The sequence below is a fragment of the Cygnus atratus genome, chromosome 21 (genome assembly GCF_013377495.2).
Source record: "Cygnus atratus isolate AKBS03 ecotype Queensland, Australia chromosome 21, CAtr_DNAZoo_HiC_assembly, whole genome shotgun sequence".
Classification (NCBI taxonomy): Eukaryota; Metazoa; Chordata; class Aves; order Anseriformes; family Anatidae; genus Cygnus; species Cygnus atratus.
In genome coordinates this window covers 3395476-3420684 of record NC_066382.1, presented here as the reverse complement: position 1 = coordinate 3420684, position 25209 = coordinate 3395476, and the positions used below count along the sequence as shown (strand labels likewise).

At 55.3% G+C, this 25209-nt stretch overlaps 1 protein-coding gene across 38 annotated transcripts in view; it reads left to right on the top strand.

Moving 5' to 3' along the window:
• The window catches only part of LOC118253407 (tyrosine-protein phosphatase non-receptor type 11-like), a 52582-nt gene that overhangs the window by 1969 nt on the left and 25404 nt on the right, over window positions 1–25209 (top strand). For 14 of the 38 annotated variants that reach the window (XR_007709091.1, XR_007709089.1, XR_007709086.1 and 11 more), the window contains exon 2: window positions 21845–21967. Coding sequence is in view for 24 of the 38 variants with exons in the window: in XM_050714948.1 (XP_050570905.1) it covers window positions 21845–21967 (123 nt within the window). In the remaining 14 variants the exon portion in view is untranslated. Of the gene's footprint in view, window positions 1–8498; window positions 8824–9737; window positions 10737–12412; window positions 12512–20073; window positions 20799–21417; window positions 21496–21844; window positions 21968–25209 lie in introns of those variants that run through there. The other 24 variants (XR_007709093.1, XR_007709094.1, XR_007709092.1 and 21 more) reach the window with 17 other exon arrangements.

The window sequence follows — 25209 nt, the reverse complement described above, 5'->3', positions numbered from 1 at the left end:
AGCCCATCCGGGAAGCTGCCCTGGCAGCCGTGCCAAGGGCTGGGAGCCGCTGCTCGCGCTCCCCGTGCTGGTGAGCGCAGGGCCTGGCCGGGGAGGCAGTGACGAAACGTCGGTGCACGTGGGTGACACGAGGGAGAACCAAGCCCTGCTGTGGGGAGAACGAGCTGGTTGTCATCCGCCTAAACCACAGAGCTGTTGCAAACCCCACTCCGAGCTGCTGCCAGGGCCTGGCTGCGTTGGTTTTCAAAGCCTGAGGAAAGGACGACCATTTCTGTCCCCTTCCTGGCTTTGCTGGCACCTTGTGCAGGGGGGTTTGGAGGTCAGGAGCCCCGCTGGGACCCCCGGCATCACCAGAGGTCCTGGTTCCCCTGGAGGAGCTGGGAACCTGGGAATCGTGCCGTGACTGCCCGCAGCCCTCTGTGCTTGTGCTCGTGTCCTCTCGGGCACGATGAGAGGCTTTCTGTCATGACGTGGAGATCCTGGTGGATGAACCTCACCTCTCCCCTGCTTGCAGACCCCCAGTGCCCCACTGCTTTCCCCAGAAGGGAGCTGTGTGCTGGCTGGGATGTGTGCGTGGTGGGCCACAGCTGCCTTGTGCCTTGCCCTGGCCTTCAGGGACAGCTTTTTCTTCCCAGCCAGGTTCCCTGGGATGCTGTGGCATCTGCACAGCGATGTTACAGCACGTCGCAGGTCGTTCTGACATCTCGGGTTGCTCGTAGCTATTAACGAAGCAGGGCTGGCAGGTCAGGCTTGGCCACGATGTGGTCCTGTGCGCATCCTCCAGGGTGGTGCTGTGCGGTCCCCGTGCTCGTGGTGGCCACGTTTCTGAGCATCCGAGGCACCGAACGCGCTCAGCTGTGCCCCGAAACCTTTCTTGCTGCCCAGCCTCGGTGATCTGCCGCAGCAGCAGGAAACACAGCGCCGGTCCCCTGAGCGCCCGGCAGCCTCCAGTCTGCCGCTCCCTGGGCAGTGGGAAAACACGAGCTTCCTGCGCCGCATCCCAACGTAAACATTGGCCTGGAGGTTTGCAGGAGCTGCTTGCTTTGGCATCTTGGGCGCGGAGCCGGGGGGAAGGCGGTGATTTCTGGTGCGGGGAGCGAAAACAGGGCGGTGTTTTGGCAGTTGGGGTATCCATTGTCAGCGCACCGTGGGCAGAGCTTGGGGCCACGGTGGCTGGGACCAGGTGAATGAGGATCCTTGGAGAGGGAGAATCAAAGCGGGTGACTCGATGGGTGACCTCGGAGGTGTCCCCTTGCAGCTCTCCTTGCGTGCCATCCATCTGCATCCCACCGGGCTGTGCCAGCAGGAGCATCCCCCTGCAGCCCCGAGATGCCTCAGCTGAGCTCGGGGGCTTTCGTGCAAGGGAACTTGCACAAATGTGTACGAAGCCTGCCTGGAAGGGAAGGTGAGAGGTGGGAGATGCTGGGCTAGCAGAAGCAGCAGCTGTGCTTTTTCTTTTTTCCCTGGGCTTTGCTCTGGTAAATGAGGATGGGAGCGCTGGCAGCCACTTGAGTTGCATTTCAGCTACGAGCTCCCGGTCCGCTGTTTATTTCCAGATAGGGCGAGTGCATTACTGCGGGTCACGAAATGCATAAATACACCACTTCTGCCCTTCTCCAGGGAGGGAATGGGAACGGTTAATGGCCCAGCTCGGAGCGGGAAAGCTAACCTTGCCAAGGAGAGGGGTTTGGATCAGGCCCTCGGTGATTTTTCCAGTATCCTATGGTTTCCCCCAAGGCAGCGAGCTGCTCTTGTTATGGTCCCAAGACAAATGAAGCGCTCTCAGCCCTGGAACACGTTTCTGGGATGCAGCTGTATCTCTTTTGAGGGCTGCCAAGCAGAATTCCTCGCTGTCTGCAGCGGCAGTTGAAGGCAAGGCGCACCGGAGGGGAAGCCAGCCTCCCAGCTCGCCGCTTCTTCCAGCAGGGTTTGCTTTATTCGGGTTTCTAGGAGATGGTTCTTCTCGGGAATTGAATGAATCAGAGCTCCGCAGAGCCGCGAGGGATCCCAGGTGTGCAGCGTGGGTCTGCGGAAAGGGAACCGCTCGGTGCCGCTGGCACTGCCGGGACCAGCTGGAGATGCTCCTTGGTGCACAAAACCCACTGAAAACCCATCTGAAAAGCACCAGGGCTGGCCGAAGGGCTCCTCCATCTCTGGTGCCGATCACCTTTGCCTCCCCGTGAGCAACCCACCAGCCCGGCCCCTCTTCGGGAGGGTCCCATGGGTGCAGAGCCGCAGCCGAGGTGCTCCTGCTCCCCGCCAGGTCACCGGTGTGGGAACCATCCCCTGCTCACCCCCTGCCTCCACGGTGCCTTTGTGGTGCTCACCCTCCTGCCTATGCCCTGTAGGTGCCCTTCGACTCCCAAAAGGCTTGCTAAAAGCTGATTTCCCCAAAAATCTGACTTCCCAAATTTGGGTTCCCTCCCCACCCTGGGGCGCTAACAGAGCCAAAACCTATTTACAGTCCCCAAGTAGCCCCACACCCTCTGGGCTGCCTGTGGGGAGAAGCGCTCTTACAGCTGCAGTTCTTTAAGCACCACTTAAATCCTTTTATTTTATTTTTCCCTGCAGTAGGAATTGCTTTATTCTGTTGTTTTTTCGCTGCCGTGACCGAAGGCGGAGGCTCGGGCAGGGCTGCACTTGCTGCCCTGCGGGATGCGCGCCGGGGAGGGATGGAAAGTGGCTCCCGCAGCCCCGCGCTGTTCCAGGAAACGTGCGTAGGACGGGGCTTAATCAGATTACGGGGCTGCTGTGTTTGCAGGCTTCCTGCGTGAGTCTGAAGGGAAGAAGGAAATTCTTCGCATTAAACCGAGCTGGAAATCGGGAACTGTGCGTTTCCTGTATATGCAATATTTTTTTTATTTTTTTTTTTTTATTTTGCGCAAAGAGCTCACGCCGCTGCTTGTAGCGGTAGTGCTCTGCAAAGGCCTCTGCTTGTTTTTGGTGGCCGAGGGGGACGTTTGGAGGAGAGGTGTGCTTTGGGGTCTCCTCCTGGCCTTTCGGAGCTGCTGCTCTCCTGCAGCAGGAGCTGTCGCAGGTGTCCTGTGCAGCCCCCGCGTGCAAAGGGCACTGCTGGGGGCCAGCTGCAGGAGCAGCAACCCCGGGGGGGGGCACAAGTGTCGGGCTCTGGTTGCAGGGGATTTCCTGCATCCACTCCCTGACGTTTGGGTAAGCTGTGGATGAGTCTCACCTCCTGCTGCGTCGCCTTCAAAATGCCCTCGTGGTTGTTAGGATGGGACAGGGCTCGGTGTGTCCGTGCTGCAGCCCAGCCCTGCTGCTCTGTCCGTCCGTCTGTCCCTGCAGGACAGGCTGTGGGGCTCCGGGGGGCTGTGGCCATGGGGCTCTATTCCTCCCTGTCCCTGGGGGCAGCGAGTGGGAGCCCTGAGCAGTGACAGTCCCCCCCCATCCATCCATGGCCATGGCAGGAGCCTGTGTGCCCAGGGCGAATCACAGCAGCTCCCCATGCAAGATCTTGGGGCTGGGGCAGCCTCGGGGCGAGCAGAAATTACATTTATCTCGCTCGTTGCAGCGATGGCGGGGGGGGGGGAAAGGGTGAGCTGAGCTTGCTCGCAGGGCTGGGGCTCGCTGCAACTGCCCTGATTGTGTTATCAGGTGAGGAGCCGGCCTCTCTGCAAGTATCTGCTGGAGGCTTTCTGTGCACCGCGCTGGGGTGGTGCCCGGCCCCTGCTCGCTCTGCCTGGTGGCTCTTGTCTTCCCGAGGAAGAAGCAGGCTCGTCTGTGGGCTGCTTGGTGGCCCGGGAGAAAAGGCACCAAGGCGGGCAGCGGGGAGAGGTGTCCCCCTCGGTGCGCGCCTCCATCCGTGCTGTCCCCTTCCCGCACAGAGAGGGGTTTGTGCAGCTTCCCAGCATCTCTGGAGGTAAGCCGTGCTGCAGCAGGCATGGTTGTGGCTTCCCCCTGCGCTCCAGGCACCTCCATGCCTCCCGTTGTGTCATCTGGGGGAGAAGATATCGGTCCTGTTGGTGCGTGAGGGCCTTTCGTGCAACCCAATCTGTTCCTCCTTCCTATCAGGCTCACCCAGATCCTGCCTGTGACCTTGGGGTGTAAGGTCTGGAAATTGCTTACATTCCCAGTGTACGGTCATTATACAGCTAGCACAGCGCTGTGACTCCGTTTAGCAGCCCACCCACCTCCCGAGGCTGCTCCAGCAGAAGTTTTTCACTTAAATAAATTTCAACCTTGCCATAACCCCCGCCGGAACGGGCGGATAGGAAGAAGATCTCCCCGCCAGCAGCTGCAGCGAGCAGATGCTAAACAAGTGATTTACCCATCCGTGCTGGAGCAGGGGGCTGTGAGAGCACAGGACCAGCTGCCTGCTGCTGCAGGGGGCTCCCCCAAAGCCCCTCTGGTCCTGGCTCCGCTGTCCACGGGCTCCCCTTTGGTGCCCGACCCGGGAGCCCAGCCGCAAGCTGCAGTTCGCATCTGTGGTGCCAAAGCAAATGTCTTTTTTTTTTTGTCTTTTTTTCCCTCCTCTCTCCAAAACAATGTGCTTGGAAGTTCCCTTTTCGGTCGGGCTGAGGTTCCAGTTGGCTTTCAAGGGAACTGCTGTGCCCCGGATGCTTTAACCCAGCTCACCAGGGTGGTGGTTCCCTTCCCCTCCAGGGACACACGGCTCCGGTCCCCTGTCCCCTCCCGCCTCCTTCCAGCTCTCCTCCTCATCCTCACTGGTGGGGAAGGCTGTGAGCTGACAGGGATTGAGGAGCTGGGGCTCTTTTGGCACCCAGGTGGGTTGGAGGTGCTGGGCGCTGTGGATGCTAAGAGATGGTGGTTAGGTAGACGAAGCATTGGAAAAGATGTGCCTTAATAACAAATGTTTGATTTTATTTTTATTTTATTTTTTTTTTGGACATGGGCAAGAAAGAAAATGGGAACGTGCAGCTCCCCTCTGCTCCGACAAGCTTTTAAGTATTTTAAAAAGTATTTATTTTACAAAGTGGATGGGTTCTAGCTGGGGAAACGTCGGGAGGAGTGCGCGTGGTGACACGAGGCGCTGGGCAGTGCCACCTCTGCCAGCTGCCACCTCCGAGGGACCCGTGGCCCTGCAACCCCCGTGGCCTCCTCCAGCTCGTTTTTTTCTGTGTCCCCGCCAGAGCTGTCACACCAGGCGCATGTGACAAAGGGAAGCGGGGACAGCTGGGGCAGCCTAGGGGAGCTGCGGGTGCTTGGCACGGGCAGGGGACAGCCCTTCCCTCGGGACGTGCCGCCTGGCTGCGGGGATGTCAGGAGGGTGGGACGCCCGACAGCGCAAGATTTGGTTTCACAACAACCGAAAATTCCCCTTCACGCCCTCGAGCAGCATCTCTTCCATGTAAGGGAGATGCTGGGGCTATCTTTGGCCTTGAATTTTTTTGTATTATTATTATTACAAATTTTATTTTTGTCTTTATTTCTCTCCCCCCCACACACACCTCCTTCCTCCCACCCTCCTGAAATATTTCCATCAGTCTCCTCTCTAAGAAGTGTAACAAGCCCTGCCACTGATTAAATTCTAAATATAGCCCTGGTATTTTTTTTCTCCCTCCAATTCTTCGTGATGTAGCTAGGTAAAAAATAGCCTTGGCGACTCTTCAAAGGGGACGTGGGCCTGTTACGGGCTATATTTTTGTCTTGTCACCCTGCCCGGGTCCAAAATAGCCCCCCTTGGTTTTAATTAGCTCGCCGGGTTATATAATCCTGAAAGCTGAGGATTTCTGGGCTCAGCAGGCCCACACGTGATGCCCTGGGCTCCGGCAGCTGGTGGCAGGCAGGGCGGTGGGGACGGCGCCGCGGGACCCTCCTGGTGCCACCTGGGGCAGCCACAGTGCCGTAGGTCACCCCGTCCCTGTCCCCCTAGGCTCTGCTCTTCCCTGTTTTTTTTTTTTTCTTCCTTATTGCCTTTATCTCTTTGTTTTGTCCTGCAAGGAACCAGCTGAGTGGGGAAGGGGCCTGGAGAACTGAATCCCCCCGAGCTCCTCGGCCGGCCGCGTTGACTTGGGGCTGGTTTTGGTTTTCTTCTGCTCCTGGGGGAAAGGCTCAGGGTGTTTCTGCCCTTGGCAGCACCCTAACAGTAAGTCTTGTGTTCCTGGCGGAATGGAGGACGTTTGTCTTCCCATAGCCCAGGTCTGAGGGATTTAGCTTAGGAAAACATCCTAATTTCATTGCCTGCCAGGGAAGATGGCTCCAGCTGGTGCCGCGGGGCTCTGCGCTGTGCCCAGCTTCTGGCCCTGCCACCGCGGCTTTGCTCGGTCTCAAAATTCATGTGCTTTGAGGATGGCCACGCTTGGGCTTTGTGTGAGGAACCCCAGATGCATCCAGGTTCACAAGAACCCTGTTGATCCAGCGTGGGGCAATCCAGTGGCCACCAGCTCCTCAGAGGAGAGGGCTGGCCCAGCTCTCCTGCCTGGTGCAGTGTGGCTCATCCCAGGCTTCTCTTCACCCGCTCTGTTTGGACAGACCACGAGCAGGTCACACAAGGGAGCAAAGCTTTTAAAAGCTTTGCAGCCACCAGATGGAGCAAAGGAACTTAAAACAGCCCCGGCTGAGGTTTTGGCAGGGGTCTGCCACTGGGCAGGGAGGCGTCCCCAGCGCCATGCGGGCAGTGGTGGCACCCAGCGCCTCGCCGGGCTCTGTGCTGGTTCCTCCCCTCCAAACCCCTCCTGGGAAGCAGGGCTTGGGATGGTCCTGGTGAGAGGGCAGGATTTTGGAGCTGTGTGGGTGTTGCAAGCCCGTTCCCTGCCCGCTGGCCGTGCGGATGGCAGCTCCTTGCGCCCTGGTGCGTTTTTATCAGGGCTTTGTGCAGCCCGTGCGAGGGGAGCTGTGCTGCAGCAGCGATGCCAGCTCGCACCAGCCCACCTCCTGCCGTCACCTGCGGCTCGGACTGGGGTTTCGGTCCTGTTCTTGTGGGGGCTTGCGTCAGAATTTAATGCTGCTGCAGCAGCGGAAACTTTGGGTGCTGTCGTTTCGATGCTCAAAGCGGGTGGGAACTGGCGTGCTTCAAGAAGGGCAGCTAGGGAGGGAGGCGTAGTTTTGGAGGGGTTGGTTAGATTTTGGTGTCCCTCCTGATCTCTGGAAGGGGGATGCAGTGGGTCTGGGATTTGAACAGGTTGGACTTGGATGCGAGGTTGGGTGAGGACAGGGGGAAAAGAGCCCTGCTGGTGGTCTATCCAACCACGTTTGGACAAGACCTCCTGTGGAAAAGGACTTCCACGGAGGGCTAATACAACATAACCTATTTTTTCCCTCCTTTTCACAGCTTTTACCTCCAGCATCTCTGATTCCTGCCTATTGGGGCGGGGGGGCAGTGTTGTGGAAGGAGGGGAGTGCCGTGTGTTATAAAGGACCGGCTGGCCTGGGGGCGCAGGGGAAGTCCTGATCTAGTGTCACATTGCCGATGCCCTGGGCTGTAAGGTTGTGCTCTCCACCTCCTGCCGGGCCCAGCTGGGTGCTTTGGGTGCAATCCCGCCCAGCTGGGTGCGATCCCAGCCCTGCCTGGCATTTCCTCCCTGCCACCACCACCAGGGCTGGGCTGGAGCGCTGCGGTTGGGGCTGTTGTCATCTCCGTCTCCTCCGTGCCCCAGCTGCTCTGCTGGCACATTAAGGGCTAGCCACAAAGCAGCCCTAATTGTGCTGAGTGGCTGTGGGATAATGGGCTCAATGCTCGGGCAGAGGCAGCCGCGCTCCCAGCCGTTTAATGCCTCGATGGATGTGTATTTAGTTGTTTGCCAGCCCGCAGGACAGCCGAGGTCTCATTTCTCCTGCCCTAGGAAGCTGGTGATGCAAGGATGCTGAGGACGTGGGCAGGGGGAGGGTTTTGTCCTGCCATGCAGTTTGTAGGGCTGTCGTGTTCCCAGGTTTTCTGGGACTGGGCTTGTGGTTCTCGTCCTGCAGGACTGAGAACACAAATCCCTTCTGCCCAGGGCTGGCCCGAGACAAGGTCTGCGAGTCCCACTTAAATCATCTCAGCTAATAAAAGGCATCACCTCTCCCTGTAAAACTCGCCGTCTCCTTAAGTTACACCCAGGACTGGCCGTGTTGGGGTACTCGGGCTGTGACTGTGGGTACACACAGGAATAGGAGGCGCCTGTTTCTCTCCGGGACTCCAGCCGGGGTGCCTCGGGGTCAATCCCACCTTGTGAATCCTACCTTGGAACTGAGTCAGGGATGGCTTCTTTAGCTTAAATTAGAAATCCCCCAAAGCAAAAGAATTTGGGGAGCATCTGAACATCCTGAGACCCTTGTTCCTCCTCAGAGTGCGTGGCAGCCCTGTCCCTGGCAGGATCAGCCCCTGTCTGTGAGTCGTGCGGAGCCGCTCGGTGCCAGGGCAGAAATCCCTCCTGCCACTTTACCAGGAGGACCAAGATGTAACGGGGAGTGCTATCCAGATACAGGAGCTCCAAGGGATGCCACTTTGCCCATTAGCCTCCCTTTTTGCTCTCTGTTCCTGCCGTTTGGGCTGCCCCCGAGCCGACACACCCCAGGCACGCGGCGCTTGCCCTCCCGGTCCCCACCAAACACCCGGCTCACAGCTGCCGGGCTGGTGCCGATAAGAGGAGGAGATGACTTCCTTTTCTTCTCTCCTCCCCCTCTCCCGTCCAGAACAAGCTTTTTTTTTTTTTTTTTTTTTTTTTGTAAATAACTCGCTGTCACTTCTTCGCTCCACCACCTCGGCCAGCCCTGCTGAGGATGCTGGAGGCTGGGACGTCCTAACCAAGCTGTCCCCACCTCCCGTGTCCCGCGACCCTTTCGGCCTTTTCGAGCTCTCCTGTGGCTTCCGTGGACTAAGGAAATCTCTCCGCGGGGCCAGGAGCCTTGCCCAGTGATGGTGAGGTAGGATGTCTGCTCTGTGTGCTTCTGTTTCTGGTGGAGATGGGAGACCTGAGCGGGAGCAAGGCGATGGGGACAAGGCATGGAGGTCATCCGCGGAGTTTAGGTCACAAGAAAACTCTTCCGCTGGTGCTGTGTGAAGATGTGAGCTACTAACAGAGTGTCTACAAAAGCGTGGGCACGGTGATTAACAGTGCTCGTTAGCTGGCAAGGTCTCTGCAGCTGCGTAAGATTCTCCAGTGGAAATTACCCCTCGTCACTCGGGTGCTGGTGGCTTTCTCCTCGTGCTGGCTCCAGCGCTGTGTGAGCAGTTTCATTAACGTGATTACCCCGATTGTTAATACGGCTTGCTGATAAGGCTTGCGGTGCCGGCTGCAGCCCGGGAGAGGTTACCCCTGCAGCGAGCAGCGGCTTATTTATGGGTTGTTATTAGATCTGTATCTTGTATTGCATTGTTAGCAAGGCTGCCCGAATGCTTGCTCGCTTATCTCTTGGTTTGCCGTGCCGTGCCTGCAGCTGAGCGTGCCTTTGTGTGCTGATGACTACCTTGTCTGCACGGGAGCACTGTCCTTCCAGGGGGCTGGACTCCTCTAGCTGAATTTTGTGGTTATAAAATGACCAGAATTTAGAGAGAAGGGCGTTTTGTGAAGCAGGGAGGGTTGTTCAGGGCATAAGAGATGTAGAAGGCTCTGCTGGGGCAGGGGTGTGAACTGATTTCTTGGCTGGAGCATCCCGAGGCTTTCCTCCAGCCCCCTCGCCGTGCAGTCCTCTCCCACCTCGTACCAGTCACTGATTTCTCAGCTTCTCCTCTCTGCTCTGGGTGTGTTCTGCTTCGCTGGGTCATAGCGAAGAGCTAAACAAACTCTTTCCTGCTCTGGGAGGAAGGCTGTCACTCAGACAGCAGCTGGGCTGGTTTCGTTGCTGGCTGGTGAGATAGAGATGTGTATTTTTAATGCCCCAACAGTCTGGCAGGTGGGCCTGCAATTTAATTTTAGCTTGCTTTGTGAGAACAAAAACATCTGCAATAGGCAGGCCAGTAAACTTCCATGAACGGGGGAGCTCAAACAATATTTCTCTTCCTATCAGACCTTTTTAGACCAGTAGGTAATGCCTGGCTGAGGTTAAAGCATGCCACGTTTTTATGGTGGTCCTAACACTGAGCCTGATTCCAACACAGTCTGAACTTCAATTTAATTTTAATTTGGGGAGCTAATTCAGAAAATGTGGAAGCTGCAGCTGAAAAGAATCACCTCCCACACCTCTGGGGCTGGTGCATCCAAAGCAGCTCGAGGGACAGAGCTACACCTTTTTTAATTAAGGGAGCCTGGGTGTAAATCCTCTGGGCGCCTTGGAGGAGCCCCAGCTCTTGGTTTGCTGCGGGTGCAGGTGGGTACAGCTGGGCGTGGAGGTGCACGGCGGCCAGATAGAGCTGGATCTGCCTCTCCCATCCCGTGGAAATGGAGAAGAGGCACAGTTTGTACCTTTTTCCCCCAGCGGTTTCGGTCTCGTGTCGCCATCCCTCTCCTCTCCATCCGCACAGCGTGTGCCGAGCCCGGGGCGTGGAAAGCTTTGCGGTACCTGGCCCGAGTGCATCAGCTGGCAAGGCTTTATGTCAGCAGGAATAAAATGCACGGCGGATTTCAAACCAGCAGCCTTTCCCTGCCACAGAAAGCCTCCAAACATTTGGGATTGCCTTTTCTGTTCAGCACCAGCCTGCTCAGGCTGATGCAGCCCTTGCTGGTAAGAGGCAGGGAAGGACCAAAGGATTTGTCCCTCTGCGAGCAGAGGCAGGAGGGATGGAGTTAGCACACCCGTGGCCATGCACGGAGCTTGGCTGGGTTGCAGAGCTGGGCAGAGGGCAGGAGAAGGATCATTTTTGAGGAAGCAGCCTGCTGAATGTCCGTGTTATTTCTGAGGTGAGCAAATATTTGGACTCCGAAGGGGGAAATTAGCACTGTGAGTATCCTGTGAGGGATTTTTCTGCTTTCTTTAAAAACAAACCCAAACTGTCTCAAGAAGAGACCGTGCCCTTGGGGCATTAGGCCCTCATCCCGCAGCTCGATCGGCGGTGAGTTGTGCCAGCTGGAGCTGGGGAGAGGAGGATTGTGCTGCTCAAAGCACCCACTGGTGCCTGCTCTGTGCAGGCAGCGGGGGGCTGCCAGAACAGCGGGTCCGTGGTGGGGGCAGCACTAACGGGACCCCAACGTCCTCCTGCAGAGCTGCCAGGTGGATGGGTGCCAGCATCCGTGGTGCTTGGTCTGGTCTGAAGTCGGTTCTTCACTGCAGGTGACCTAGAGATGTGCAGTTTTATCTCCCCGGCTATTTCAGACCTGGACTTAACCAGCTGTAAATTTCAGCCATGGGCTGAGAGCCAAATCCTTTCTGGTCCAAGTGATCCGAAGGAGGAGGTGGCAAGGGGACAAACTGTAAGATTTATCCTTTATCACAGACCACCCTCCGAGGAGATGTGGACAGGAGGCTTACCCTGCAGCCTCTGCCCTGAGCCTCAGTTACACAGGTCGAATAATTTGAGTTAATTTAAGGTTTGCATGATGCCCTTCCACCCAAACGATGCGTGTCCTGCAAGCCTGACACACATCCTTGGAGCAAAGAGGGGCTGTGTTTGTGTGCGTGGCTAGTTTTCTGAGCAGCCCAGCTGATTTTGGAGTTGCCCGTTTGCTTCTAGCCAATTTCTATTACATCTGACTTCATGCTCAGGAAGGGGAAACGTCACTGACAGATATACTCATGGAGGTGGGTGTTAACGTGCCACATCTGCTGCATCCCGAGATGCTCGGGTGCTTTGCTCCAGCCAGGTTATGAATTTTGTGTTGCCACGTTGGGGAAGCACAGGGGGTACGATGTAGTGCCCTACAGCAACGGGGGGTAAGGCTTTCCCTTCTGATCTGACACCCTGAGGAAGAACAGGGGCTTGCTCTCTCCTCGAGGCGTCTCTCCCTGCAGCTACAGAGGGGACCTGCCTTCAGCAAGGCTTGAGCCATGTCTGAGTCCTCGAGTCTTTGCGAGCTGTTGTGCTCAGGACCCGAGCTGCTAGACCAAATGTCCGCAGAACTTTGGACCACAGGCGATGGCAGACACGGCCATAATGCCTCTCGTTTCTTGTCCACGTGCACGAGGGCGCACAGCCCTTGTCTTCTGGGAGGAGATGACCCAGCGGGGCCAGGGCAGGTGCAGTGATGCTGCCGAAAGCCGCTCGCTGGAGCAGGACGAGGGGAAGACAGCAGGCAGGTGCCGTCTCTCTCACATCCTTTATGCAGCCGTGCAAGAGCATGTCGCAGCTCAGCGTATCGTGGCAGAGGAAGGCCAGCTCGCATGCTCCAGTGCCTTGCTGTTCGCTCCGGTCCTGGGGAGCAAACTGTCATCCTCGTCCGCAAAGATGTATTTTTGTCCTCCCGATCTTAATTTTGCCAGTGGCTTCCTGTCCTTGCCGCTGTCAGGCCTTTATCTGCGGGGTGCAAGACGTGATGGTGGACGAGGTTTTCCATATCGGCGCTGTGGGATGGGCTGCGAGGAAGCCTCAGAGATAGGCACAGCCTTCAAACGCCTTGTTCCTGCGTGTGCTGGTGCGGCTGCAGGCAGCCTGGCTGCCTTTGGGTATGGTCCAGCCTGCCTTGGGCTGCTGGAGGCAGCGATGCTCCGAAATCAGCCTCTCCTCCGAGCCATCCTCCAGGTGTGCGGCTGAACGGACATGAGAAATGGGGTGGTTTGTGTGCCAGAGACCCACGGCACAAAATCCTCCTAGCTGCTCCACCATGGTCCTGCTCTGGTGCAGTGGGGCAGCTGCGGGTGTCCGTGTCCGTGGCTGGTTGGGATGAGGAGCATCCGTGTGCCGCAGGAGCTTGCCATCAGCAGGAGGCTGCTGGTGGAGGTGTCTCAGCTCCGCCTGGCGAGTGCTGGCTTGGGCAAAGGGAAAAATATCAATATGACTGTTTTTTCCCCTTGTTTTCTGTCCCCATAGCAAGGCTGGCATAGCGACTATCTAGCGAGAAGCATGAGAACATGACCTTTTGTCTGTAAAGTTCACCCTGGCTTCTTCAGCATACAGGACGAAAATGATGTGCTCTGCGCTGTGGACAGAAGCACTCACCAGAAAGGGACTGCCTGCATTTGCGGGTTTTTTACATTCTTCTGGCTTTTCTTCTGGAAATGGCTATTTCTGAGCCGATGACCTGGGTAATAGCCTTGGATTTCTCCTGAGAGCTGACAGGTGACCGTGTGATTGCATTTTGACTCTTCACATCACAGATCACAGCCCTGTAGAGGAGCCAGCTGGTGCTCACAGACTTAGCTTCTCCCCAAGCAGGCAGTCAGGGATGGAGGCCAGGCATGGACGTTGTCACTATGTCAGCCTGCAAGTTTTGAGTCTTTGTAGGTTCCTCGAACCGTGTATTGTCCTTCCAGCCCTAATAGTCTGGCTTGGAGGTGGCGTTTAATAGGAACATGAAGCACTGGGTGGGCTTCAGGCCATGCTATCCCCGGTCCTCTCCCACGTTCTTCTTTCCAGACTTGGTGTTGTAAGATCTGGTTGCAGACACCACCCTCCAAGGCCTTTCTGCAATATCTGTGCCTTGGCTAAGTGGTAGTGAAAGGGGAGGTTGTTCCTGCACGCAGCTGGAGTAACGCTGTCCTCAGATAGCTGCTGGATCTCGGGGCTTTTGTGGCCAGCTGCTGGCTCCTGGTTTGGATGAGGGCACATTATGGCTGTGAGCTTTGGTTCATGTTAGTGAGATATGGAAAAAGTGGCTCTATTTCTGAAGTGGGGAGCTCATCAGTCAGTTGCTTCACATTAAAGCAGGGGAGCAGAGTGAGCCCTTGCAGCCTTCAGAAACCAGCAGGCCTCGGACCACAGAGATGTTTAAGGCTGGGCTGGCTGATCTCAGAGGTCTTTTCCAACCTAAATGATTTGATTCTATGTGCCAGGTCCTCTGGAGGCTGAGTTTGCAGCTGCATCCATCCCAGGCAGAGGAACTGATGCGTACCTTTGACAGGCTGCTAGTTACGAGGCAGGATTTTGTCGTGGCGTTTGTCCTCGGGGGGATTTCTCTGCTCTGATGTCAGCCAGATCTAACGAGCTGCTTTTTCGTAGGAAAAACCATTGCTTTAGATGCCTAATTGCCTTGAAACCCTTTGCTAAGAGACTGTTGCAGATCGTGAGCATGTTGCTGCTTTTAGGAGGTGGGGTGGATGGATCGGAAGGAGGAAGAATGGGACAGCGCATAAGAAGAGGAAGATGTGCCAGTGGCAAGCAGGGACTGGAATAATGTAGATAAAGGGGCTGAATCAGAGGGAGATGAGCGCAGACTCCTGCGTGTGTCACGGAGATGGGACCGATGTGAATTTATATTAATTAACAGTGAATGTCAGCTGGGTTTCCGGAGCCGGTAAATCAACCTGTCTGCACCAGCTCGCTGCCAGGAGGGAGCCGCCTGCTGCTACACCTCTGCGAGGGCTGGAGGAGAGAGCTGCTGGGTCTGGGCTTTGCACGTGCACTCTCCTGCCTCAGGACAACCAGGGAGCGGCTGTGATCTGTGCCCAGGTGCCCTCGTGCAGATACCCAGGACGGAAAGTGGATTGCATGACAAATTCATGAAGCTGGTCCCGTGCCAAGGTGCTGCTACTCTCCAGCTAAACCCAGTCCCTTTGCCTGAAGGCGCTGTGCCTGGTGCGCTGCCTTGCAGGTGGTGTTCGTGGCAAAGCTCTGAGGAGCTGCGTGTGAAACCGTTCCTGGCTGTGCCGTTTGAGTTTCCAGCCGAAACGCGTGGGGTTGAGTTAAAAACCCTCTGAGCGTGCCGTGGAGGAGCTTTGCTTTTTCGTGGAGATCAGCGCGGAGCAGGCAGGGATGCGCCTGGGGTTTGCATCGCTGCAGGCCAGGGACGTGCCCTGCCCCGTGGGGTGTCCTGCAGCGGGGCTGGGGTGTTCTCGGGAGGGTCCAGCCCCATCCAGAGGCTGCTGAGTGCAATGGAGAAGCTGCTCGTGCCTCGGTGTTGAGTCCTGACACGGTCACTGGCTGGAGAAGCCACCCAAAGGTGCTAGGAGGAGGAGGGCAGCCTGGCTGCTTGTCCTTCAGGGCTGCTGAAACCAGCACCAGCAGCTTCACCGGGGCTGCGGTGCCCAGAACCAGGGCTTTGGGGTCATTTCCCTGGCTCTCCTGCTGCTTTGGAGCAGGGTGAGACCTCCTCTGACCCGAGCCATGTAATGAAGGTGGTTAGGCTAATTAGCATCCTCACGGTGCAAAGCTGGCCGTGCCCACCGCTGCCAGTCCCTCCTCTCCGACACGGTGTCTGCGTTGTTCTGCTGCTGTTTTCTCTGGGGAAGTCCCTCCGTTCACACGCTCTCACTAACCATATGCCTTGAAATTGAACGGGGAAAAAAAAAATATATAAAAAAAAAAAGACGCTAAAGCCAGCCTTAAGTCTTTAAACATTGGGGTTATCCGTGCTGCTTGGAGAGGCATGCTGGACCTGCTGCACAAATACACAGTTTGCTTTGAGCTGGTGCTGAGAACTTGGTTTTGGACTCTACTGAGCTAAAGGGATGTTAGGCATCTAGATTCTAGTGAAAATTGAGTGTTATACCCCCTGGGAGAAATTATTCTCACCTGAGCCTGGGATCCGTTAGGAAACGCTCTGGAAAAGACACGGGGAAGGCAGCAAGCAGCTTGCTGCTGCTGCACCCCAGAGAACGCAAGACCCTCGTGCACCTGCTTCGGAAACGGATGCGCCGATTTGGAAATGCAACGAGAATTTTTTGGGGGTGGTTTTAAAGCTGTTTCCAGAAGTCTTGGGGGATTTCAGGTGTTGCGTGGTGGCGTGATTAGCTGTCACAATGCTAATTGCTTTAGGAAAACGAAAATATTTACCTGTACGTGGAAGCGAGTGGTTGTGTGCGGGGTGTATTTATTTAGCACGCTCCCCTGGGGCTCCGCTCGGTGTAACGAGGCTTCTGATGGGGTTTGAAATGAACCAGGCCGGAGACAACAAAGGAGGCTGCTGCGGCCCTGCTGGGTTTGCGAGATGCTTTGTATGCAGGCGTGCCCGTGGAGAGCAGCTTTCAATGAAGATGTGAACGCTAATAATTCAGTATGGAAACATCAGGAAAACAGCAGCATCAGTACCGCACGCCTCGCTAAATTGAGCCATAATGGAGCAGGACGAGTACGACCTCTCCCAGCTAACGTGGAGCTGCTTGTTTTCATCTCTTTAGGAAGGGCCATCATTTTTTTTATTCCTTTATTTTTTTTCCAGACATCTGGGATGTGCCATGTCACCTTGCTGTAGGTTTTTGCCCATGGCCAATACTTTAGCGTCTTGCTCGGTGACTCCTCGCAGGGGAGCCAGCGTCAGCATCACCGTGTGGTGCTGGAGCTGCTGCAGAATGAGTCCCTGTCTGTCAAGCGAGTATTGGGACGTCTGTATCTCAGGCGGAGGAAACTTCCAGCCCTGGTGGATCCAGAGAAAAACTTGGGCAAGGTGACCATGAGCATCGTCTATGTGAGTGCAGCCTTGGCTTTGCTGTGGGTTTTACTCATCGGTCCCAAGCTCAGATCTCACTGCCTTGATGCTGGAAGTCAGTACTGCTGATGCCCTCAATACTTTCCATTTTGCATGGATCCCAGGTGGTTTCTAGGTGGCCTGCTCCTCCTCTTGCAACCTGGGGGCTCTATAAACCAAAAACCTGCTGTGGCAGCATGAGGTCTGCTGGCTGTTTCTCACCCTACAAGCCTCCTTGTCCAGCTGGTGAAGGAGCAGCCCTGCTTCACCTCGGGTAATCCGTGAGCTCCTCAAAGCCAAGCGAATTTCTGCTGCTCTTTGGGGAGCTGCAAAGCCGTAGAGAGCAAACTGCTGCGCTGAGCCTCACTGCTCCCAGAGGCAGCAGGGCCTGGGGCAAGCCTCTGTAGATCTCCCTCAGAAAAAGGAGTTATTGCTTGGTTCTCCAAGCCTGCCTTCTCCCGGGGGGACGGGACCACCAGCAACTGCTGGGGGGCAACCTGGGGGCTTTGGTCCCCTCGTCCCCCTCTGCCAGCCCCTCGGCCGGCCGGGTCCCCGTTGTGTTCAGCCACACGGTGCTAACCACACGCAGTGCGTAGGCGGTGTCTCTTGGGCCACGTTTGCTTTGATCCTCTCCAAGCCTAGCAAAGAATGCGTTTAGAATACAGGGGTTCCCGGCAAGGCTTTTGAAAATGCCTAATTTTATACATTTCTGAGGGTCTGACAGCATTGTTAACTATCTGTTCCACTTTATCCTGAGGCAGAGGCACCAGGATGCGCTCGCAGCAGAAAAAGCATGATGTATGTGGTCGGGAGGAAATGAGTAACGCTGCATGGAGCTCGTCAATAATGAAAGAGAAATTATGGGGGAATTTTAATGTGCAGGAAGGTTTCCTTCTCCACAGCCTCTGCTGGAGCCCTGCTCCCACCCCAGGGACTGCTGTGCCCCTCACCTCGGTGCCGTCGCATCAGTTGGTGTTTATTTACAATAAATAATGCCTGGGTGGGGGCGGTCACCCATCGAGGGCTTGCCCTCTTGTTCTGGGGATAAACCCCAGCTGAAGAAGCTGTCCTGAGCCTACGCTTGCTCGTGTCGGTCTGAAACGGGAGCACTTTGGGGTGCTGGGCAGCCGTTATGAGCTGGAGCTGTGCTTTGGGGGCTCCCAGCAGGGGAGGGATGCTCCGAGCACGTCCCACCAGTGACCAGCACCCCTGCGGCGCCCGTACTCACGCCAGGCTTTTCATGTGGGCTTTGCTAGCATGCTCGTGGTTATCAGAGCGTGCTTTCTGCTTCCGAACGCGCCGTGTGGCCTGGTGTTAGTCAGCCCGGGCTGATGTCTGAGCTCCCACCACGCGCTGGCAATTCCCATCTGAATCCCAGCCCCCGGGCAGCCTGGGCGATGTCCCTGCAGGCAGTCCTGGGCATTAGCTGTGTGCAAGCCTGCTTTCTATCTTTATTTTAATACGTTTTTTATGTAGCTTTGGTTCCTGACAGGCACTTGATATATCTATATTTTTAATTCAAATTTTATTCTAGATGGCTTGGAGAATGGAAGGGAAATTCATTCCTCTGCTAGAAGGCAGCGCTGCCTGAAGTAGGCAGTGGGCACATTGACTTGTAGCGGGAGGCATGAAAAGTTGTGAGATCCACGTTTTTATTTAAAGCAATTCTTTCGGCGTGACTCAGCTCCACAAAACGGCTCACAACCGACCGGCTGCCTGTACCCAACTGCACGATAACGCCTGTCGTTAGCTGACATTGATATTAATAATAAACCTTTTGCTCTCCTAGGCTGGGGATCTGGTTTGGATCCGCTTTGTTGGCTTTCCTTCCCAAAATATTGCAGCTCTGCCTATAAATACAAGTGCAAGAGGTCGGACTGAAAGCCCAGTGCTTGCTCTGTGCAGCTGGGGCTTTCCGGGGGGAGGCTGTCTGCAGGTTTTGGTGCCCTCCCTCCTTGAGGGGCTTGTGGGTTGGTGCTTTCTTCTCCCCTGCTGCACTGGGACTTGGTTTTGCTTACCAACAAATGTACTTTGGTTTAAAAAAAAAAAAATAATCATGAAAAACAGCTGTAAAGATGCTTTGTGCTGCGAGCACAGCTTGCTCCGGGTCAGGAGTGAAAGGAGCTGTGCTGATGAGAGCACCTCGGGCTATCTGGTGGCACTTGTGACATCCCTCCTAGGATGAAGAGCAGAGAGCTGCTGAGCTCCTGGTGTGCAGTGAGTGCAGGACACAACAGCCTTTGCAAGGCAAAGAGCCTCAAATCCTGTTTTAGCTGGTCTTGCTCTCTGGTTTTAATCTGTTGTTTACAGGAGCAGGGCTGACAGCTGGGAATAGGTGTGCCAGAAGATCCTGGGAGGGGGAGAGGTGGATTTAAGTTGTCTGTAGCTTGGAGCTGCAGCAGGGGTGAGGATTTGCACTGGGGCAAACCTCGTGGTTTTTGCTAATTTCCATGTAATCTGGGCAGAAAAGCCTCCAGGGAGAAAGTGATGGCTTTTAGAGCTGGGATTCCCAAGCAGAGATGACCCTGAGTTTGAAACCATCCCTTTCCCTAGGTTTTCTTTCTTCTGCAGAGCCAGGGGAGAGGTACAAACCTATGTTTACAGAGGTTTTTTTTTTCCCCAGTTTTTTGTTCCTCCTCCTTTCCGTTTTGCTTCGGGATTTGGAAGCTGCCTGTCTGCCTTCTCCTGCTTGCGAGGGCTGCGGAGATTTTCTCCCCAGCTCATTGTTTGTGCTTCTTGTAAGCTAAATAACAAGCGGCCTGTGTGTGCTTGTATGCTTTGGTTCCTGTCCAAGCAGTGGGAGTGATTAAGAGAAAAGGCGTTTAGCATTTAGGTTTCTGTTCGGTGGCACCAAGAGCACATCAAAGCCGACAGGCCCCCAAATCTGACCCCAAAGGCTCTCGCTGGGCAGTGCTCTCCCGCTCCTCGGTGTGCGCAGAGGGTTTGTGAGTCCCCTGCTATTCCCCTGCAGTATTTCATTGAGAAAAAGACACTGAACGAGTCTATTTTGTAGTTCTAGTCCGAGCTGCCGTGATGGGGAAGGAAGAAGGTTGTGGACAACTTTTCTTCCTCCCCAAACACCCATCCTTCTGTTTGGAGAGACGGACACGAGGTCCTGGTGCCCTCGGTGGGATCCGTGAGTGATATGGGGATGGGGACGGGGTGTGTGTAGGTGTGCGTGGTTCCCATGGTGGCAACCCTTGAGCGCCGAGCACCCCTCCAGCACTCTGCTGTCACACCAACGGAGATATTTTCAGCCCTTGTGCATGCTTGCGGCTGCCGGTACATGCCTGCCAGGGCTCTCCTCCTACGGCTTTACCCAAGATGTTGTCTTGGCTTTTTCCTGCCACGCTGCGCTGTTATTTTTGCCGTTCTGCATTGCCTTCGGCAACTCTGCCGTGTCCCCGAGCTCCATTAGAGGCTCTGTTCCCGTGCCAGCAGCAGTTTTGCAGAGCAGTTAAGTGCTGGCCCTGTGCAGGGTGGGTTTATAAAAGGGTGTCACTGGTGATGTCGGGAACACGAAGCTCGGAAGCGCCGGGATCCCTGTTTGCCATCTGTTTGCGTGGCCCTTTCCGAACGGCGCCGCCTTCCTCCAGAACTCAAGGATCTTTAATCAAAACTGTTTGGGTTGTGGTGTGAGGGAGGAAATCCCAAATTGTGGAGGAGACCGTGACATTTCTTGACCTTTTCTCTGTGTATCTCGGAGACAAACACACTCTAATGAGTGTGCTTATGTTTGTAGATCCAGTCTTGGGGTGTGTTTCCCAAGGCAGGCGCTCGGCAAGATGCTAGGCTGCGCATTTCCCTGCAGCAATCGAGATAAACTCACAAACCCGTTGTGGGGACGGCGTGTCAGCTGCTCCGAGCCCCGGGACAGCTGTATACAAGAAGCTAGCTTACTCACTGTTTCCAGAGATGCTTCTCTCGAGGGCCACGTTTCACTTTGCTTGGAAAATTCAGCGCTGCGGTTTCGAGCCGCTGGGTTGAGAGGTGGTGCCGCAGACCTGTCCGCCTGTGCAGGAACTCGTACGATCTCATCCTGTGCTCTGAAGAGAGCCATGAGTGACTGCAGCTTATTCTCTTGCAGCTGGTGCTGCCCAGAAGGGCTCGGAAAGCTCTGCTGCCGTAGCAGCGTCAGCTGGGGCTCATCTCCTCCTCTTTGCTCAGGAGAAATATCGCAGCGGTGCCACGCAGAAACGGCCGCCGGTGCATGAGCTAAAGTGGGAGAGAATTTCAGAGTTGAGTGGCTATCATCCCTTGTGTGATTCGTGAGATTACTCAAAAGAGCCTGGCATTTAGAAAGTGGATTTTCGGCGGTTTCTGAAAAATCGAGCCACAAAGCTGGTGCCACGTGGGAAATCATTAACCCGCTATGCATATTTATCACGCATTAAAGCCTTGGGGAAACACCAGTTCTTGTGATTCCATCAAGAGAACTCGATCGAGGGTGATAGCATCACAAGTGAGGTCAGTAGATGGTTTGATGACACTGAAAACACAAAGATTGCATTCAAGCAGCGTGCAATATAATGAAACATCTTTTCCCTGCGGGTCAGCTGCCTCTTTCCTTTCCTAGGACATCCCATTACGTACGTACACTAATGCTTTCCAGCCCCATGCAAAAACCCTGCTTCCATGGGCTGTGCACTGGTCCCTTGCAGAGAATTGTGCTTTTTCGGCACAGCGGCTGCACAGTTTGGGTCATTTTTTCTCTGTGCTCATGGGAAAGGTGACTGCGTCGCCACAGCCTGAACTACGGCTGTTTAGGGGTTGAGGAGCAGCTGCTTCATCTTGAGCTGAAGAGGCAAAGCTGCCTTGGATGAGATGCTGCAACCAACTCGCTGGGTTTGCTCCAGCAATTAAAATCCCTCTTGTAGTGTCAGGACTCATCCCTGCCCTGTGTTGCGGTCCAGGGCACGGCTTTCTGTCTTGATGGGGTCTCAGTGGAGCCCCTTTCTTCTCCCCAGCTAGGGCATCCCCTCTTTGTAAGAGGATTTTAATGGGGACACTGAAGGGCTGAGGGTTGGGTCCTTGCTTGGGAGACTGAGAGGCTCAGTGCTCTTGATGGCGAAGCTTTTTTTTGCAGATCCTCTGCTGTAAAACACACCCAGCAGCCCTTAAAGAAATGCAAGTGCCCTCGGGGAGATGCAGGACTTTTCTTGGGGTCAGTCCATCTGCCAGCAAATTGATTCGAGCCTGGGTGGGACGCGGCCAGCTGGGATCAGATCTGGACCCAAAAAATCAAAACCATCTGGTGGCTTCCTATTGTGGGGCCCTGCAGAAAGCTTGCGGGGCTCCCGCTCTGAGGAAGAGGAGGGCAGAGCAAAGAGGTCTCTCCTAGCAGATATCTGAGGATTTCTGCACTCTGACACATGAGTGGGGGGCTCTTCTGGGGGGCAGCTGCCACTGGGATCTGGTGGGTGGAGGGACGGTGCCAGCCCCGCGGGCAGGAGGATGGCATCTGCCCCACAGGCAGACACTCACATATCTCATGTCACGTTGTCGCTTTGCAGGTGGTTTCATCCCAACATCAGCGGCATCGAGGCAGAGAAGCTGCTCCTGACCAGGGGCGTCCATGGCAGCTTTCTGGCTCGGCCCAGCAAGAGCAACCCCGGAGATTTCACCCTCTCCGTCAGGTAAGCAGCCGGCAGCAGATGAAGGTGGGAGGAAGGGGCTTGGGGAGCTTCCTGCATGCTCCATGAGTGTACGTACAGGGGGAGGCACAGCTTGGAGGGGGCCTCTCCATGGTGCCGGTTGTGGCATGTGCTTTTGGGGCCATCGGTGCCAGAGGAGGGAAGGTAACGTGCTGAAATTTTTGAGGAGAGCATCTTCAGTCCCAGTAGGAATGAATCATCTCACTCCCAACTTCAGGGGAGCTTCGCATAGCTGCCGTTGGGGGAGAGCTGATTTCCGTCCCCAAGGGGGTTCCCGTGCAGGCCCCCATAAGGGAGCAGGACCGCACGGTGCGGTGTTCCCAGGGCTGTGCACATCACCTTGGAAGTGCTCAGATGTCCTGTGGGAGCAAGGCTCTTGCCAAAGGAGAGCTGCAGCTCTGCTGGTGGCCTTTGTGCAGGCGATGAGCAGGTAGGGCTGGTGGGGGGGACTGAAGGCAAAAAGCAGCACTGACCCAGCAAGTCCCCAAGACGAGAGGAGGAGGTTGTGGCCTGAGCTCTTTCCATCCAGCTGGGGCCTCGGAGGGAAATAGCTCTGCAGAGGTTCCTCCAGGCACTTGTATCTGGACCTCTCTTTTTTTGGTGGCTTCTGTTTAATTTAAACAACCCTCGTTTTGTTTAGCAAACTGCAGTGAGTTTATGCGTCCTTCTACCACGCTGTGCGCAGAGGCCGTGCAAATGACAAAAGGGACGGAGCATTTCTTTCTTTTATTTCTTCCCCCCTTCAAGTTATTTCCCCCTCTTCAAGTTTATTTCCCCTCTCGCAGTCATCTCTGGACTAGAACCTGCCCTGTCTGCTCGGTGCAGTTATTTCTTAGCTTGGTGCGAGTTTGCAGCTGCCTTATTTTTTCCGTGCTTTTTTTTTTTTTTTTTTTTAGTCAGGGGAACGCACCCAGCCACTTCTCTCCTCTCCAGCCATTGGGGTACGGAGCATCACAGCGGGAAGGACCCAGCCCAGCTATTGTGGTCTGCTGCCAGGGGTGGGATCCGACCCCACTGGCTCACCCCTGAGCTCGCAATCAGAGGCGGCTGAGAGCTAATGAGAGAGACAGGAAACTGCGTAATTAGTATGGGAAATAAACTCGGTCACGGAGAGCTGCCTCGAGCCAGCAGTGGCAGCGAGGGAAGACGTGTGAAGCAGGGGGTTGGCTTCACGTGAGCTCTTCTCTTGTAATTTTATGAGTCAGGGTGATGCCTGGCCATAAAGTGAGTCCTGACAGCGCCCGCTCAGCCGGGCGATGTGCAAGCAGACGCAGGTTTTGCCTGTGCAGCAGTGTCGTGATGTGGGAAGATACCCAACCAGCAGCCTAATTACCCCAAATTAGCAGAGTAAATTGCTCTGCTGGGAGAGCCGTGCCCATGCCTGTGTTACTGCGCCGGGGCCTTCTGCCGGGGAGTCACGCTACGGCTTGGCGGAGTTTCTGTCCCTGAACTCTGTCCCGTGACTCAGGCAAAGACCACGCGCGTTGCTGCTGCTGTGGTTTGTCACCTTCCCCCTGTCCCAGCCCGCTGCCTCCCACGGGGAGCCCCAGAGCAGTTTTATTGGTGCTTTTATCTCTTTACCCCTCTCTGTAGCAGGTTATTGGGGGGGTGCTGGACCACTTCCTACCACCGGGTGATCCTTGTGTTGCAGTAAATATTTAATGACAGTGTCACTTTGATCGTAAAATCTGCAAAGCTAATGCCCTTCAATCATGAATAGCATGGGGCAGAGCAGCACGGCGTGCCCTAACGCCGTGCCACCGAACCATAGCGCCCCAGCCCACTCACGCTGTACCCCGGTGGAAAGTCTGACCGATTCTCACAGTTCTCAGTAAACCAAAGTCGTGACACGTACCGTGTTTCCAGGAAGGCACGTGAAACGTGACACAAAGCTTAGAGACATCGTGAATTGAAGATGAGGAAAGAATTTATTTTCATCGACTGCTTTTACCTACGAGTAAACCCCTCCCTGGCTCGTGCCATCTCTCTGTCCTGACACTTGAGGCAAGGGTTGTCCCACAGTCCTGGTTAGGGAGAGTGATTTCGCTTATACTTCATCTGAGCAACATGCTCTTGTCTCACTGAAATTGACGGCCCCAAGACATGCGCGTAGGTGTTGCAGCTTTAATTCCTAAAAGCATCTGATAGAGTACACAGCAAGTAGGTTTATTGAGCTCAGAAAGCTGAAGACCCCTTCCCTGCACACAGACAGATGGGACAATGTGGTGTTATTCTCAACTAGAATTGCATCTGAACAGGGCTATATGTATATTCTTTCCAAAAAATGAAAGGTTTACCAAGGAACAATACAAATACCTTTGAAACGGCATCCAAAATAAAGTGTTGGTGGGTGAGAGTGCTTTTAGGAGAGCAAGCAAAACCTCTTCCTCTTCTCTCGTCCTCCTTCCAGCTTCTTCAAGGGTTTCTGAGAGCCAGTGAGGGGAAAGGCAGCTTAATTAGAGAGGACGTGGGCTGCAAAGAAAGCAGGCGCTGGAGTGTTGGCTGACCAGACCACCCACCAGCTGACCCGCGTGCTGGTGCGTATCCAGATACACGTCCCCGAAGAGGAGCTAGGGAATAACATTGCAGAAGTTACGAGGAGGTTTCCGTGAAGTTCTGTGTCTCCTTCTCCTTCCTTTCTTTACCCCTTTGTATCCTTTCAGCCTTTTCCATTACAGCAGCTGGTGCTCCCAAGGCTTTGTTTTTTTTCCTTGCAAACATGTGGAGCACATCAATAGGGAGGGAAGTGCTCTGGCAGCTTGGGCTGGAGGTGGAGATGATGGAGAAGTCATCCTGAGTACAGCAGCAGTAATAAGCATTGTGCCTACATGCAAGCTGTCTCGTTTTGTTCCATGCAACCACTGCAGCACTGCTCTCTGGAGGTATTTTGACGCTGTCTCAGCCCAGAAAATCAGACAGCTCTGTATCACCGCGTCGCTGGCTGGGGGGGATGCTCCTCACGGCAGGGGTTGGCTCCTGCAGAGGTTGCCAGCACCCCAACGCTTCGTGCTTTCCCTTCGTGGCTCACAAAACCTGTGCTGAGTGAGGATATGGGCAGCAATGCCAGGAAAGCCTGAGACCCTGAGCCTGCACTGGAGCTGGGCCTCTGAATTTGTACCCTGATATTTGTGATTTTTTTTTCCTGATTTTGAAAGTGGGGGCTATTGGAGGAGAAATGGGGGAGGCCACACAGGGAATGCCCCATGTCTCCAGTACTGCAGCAC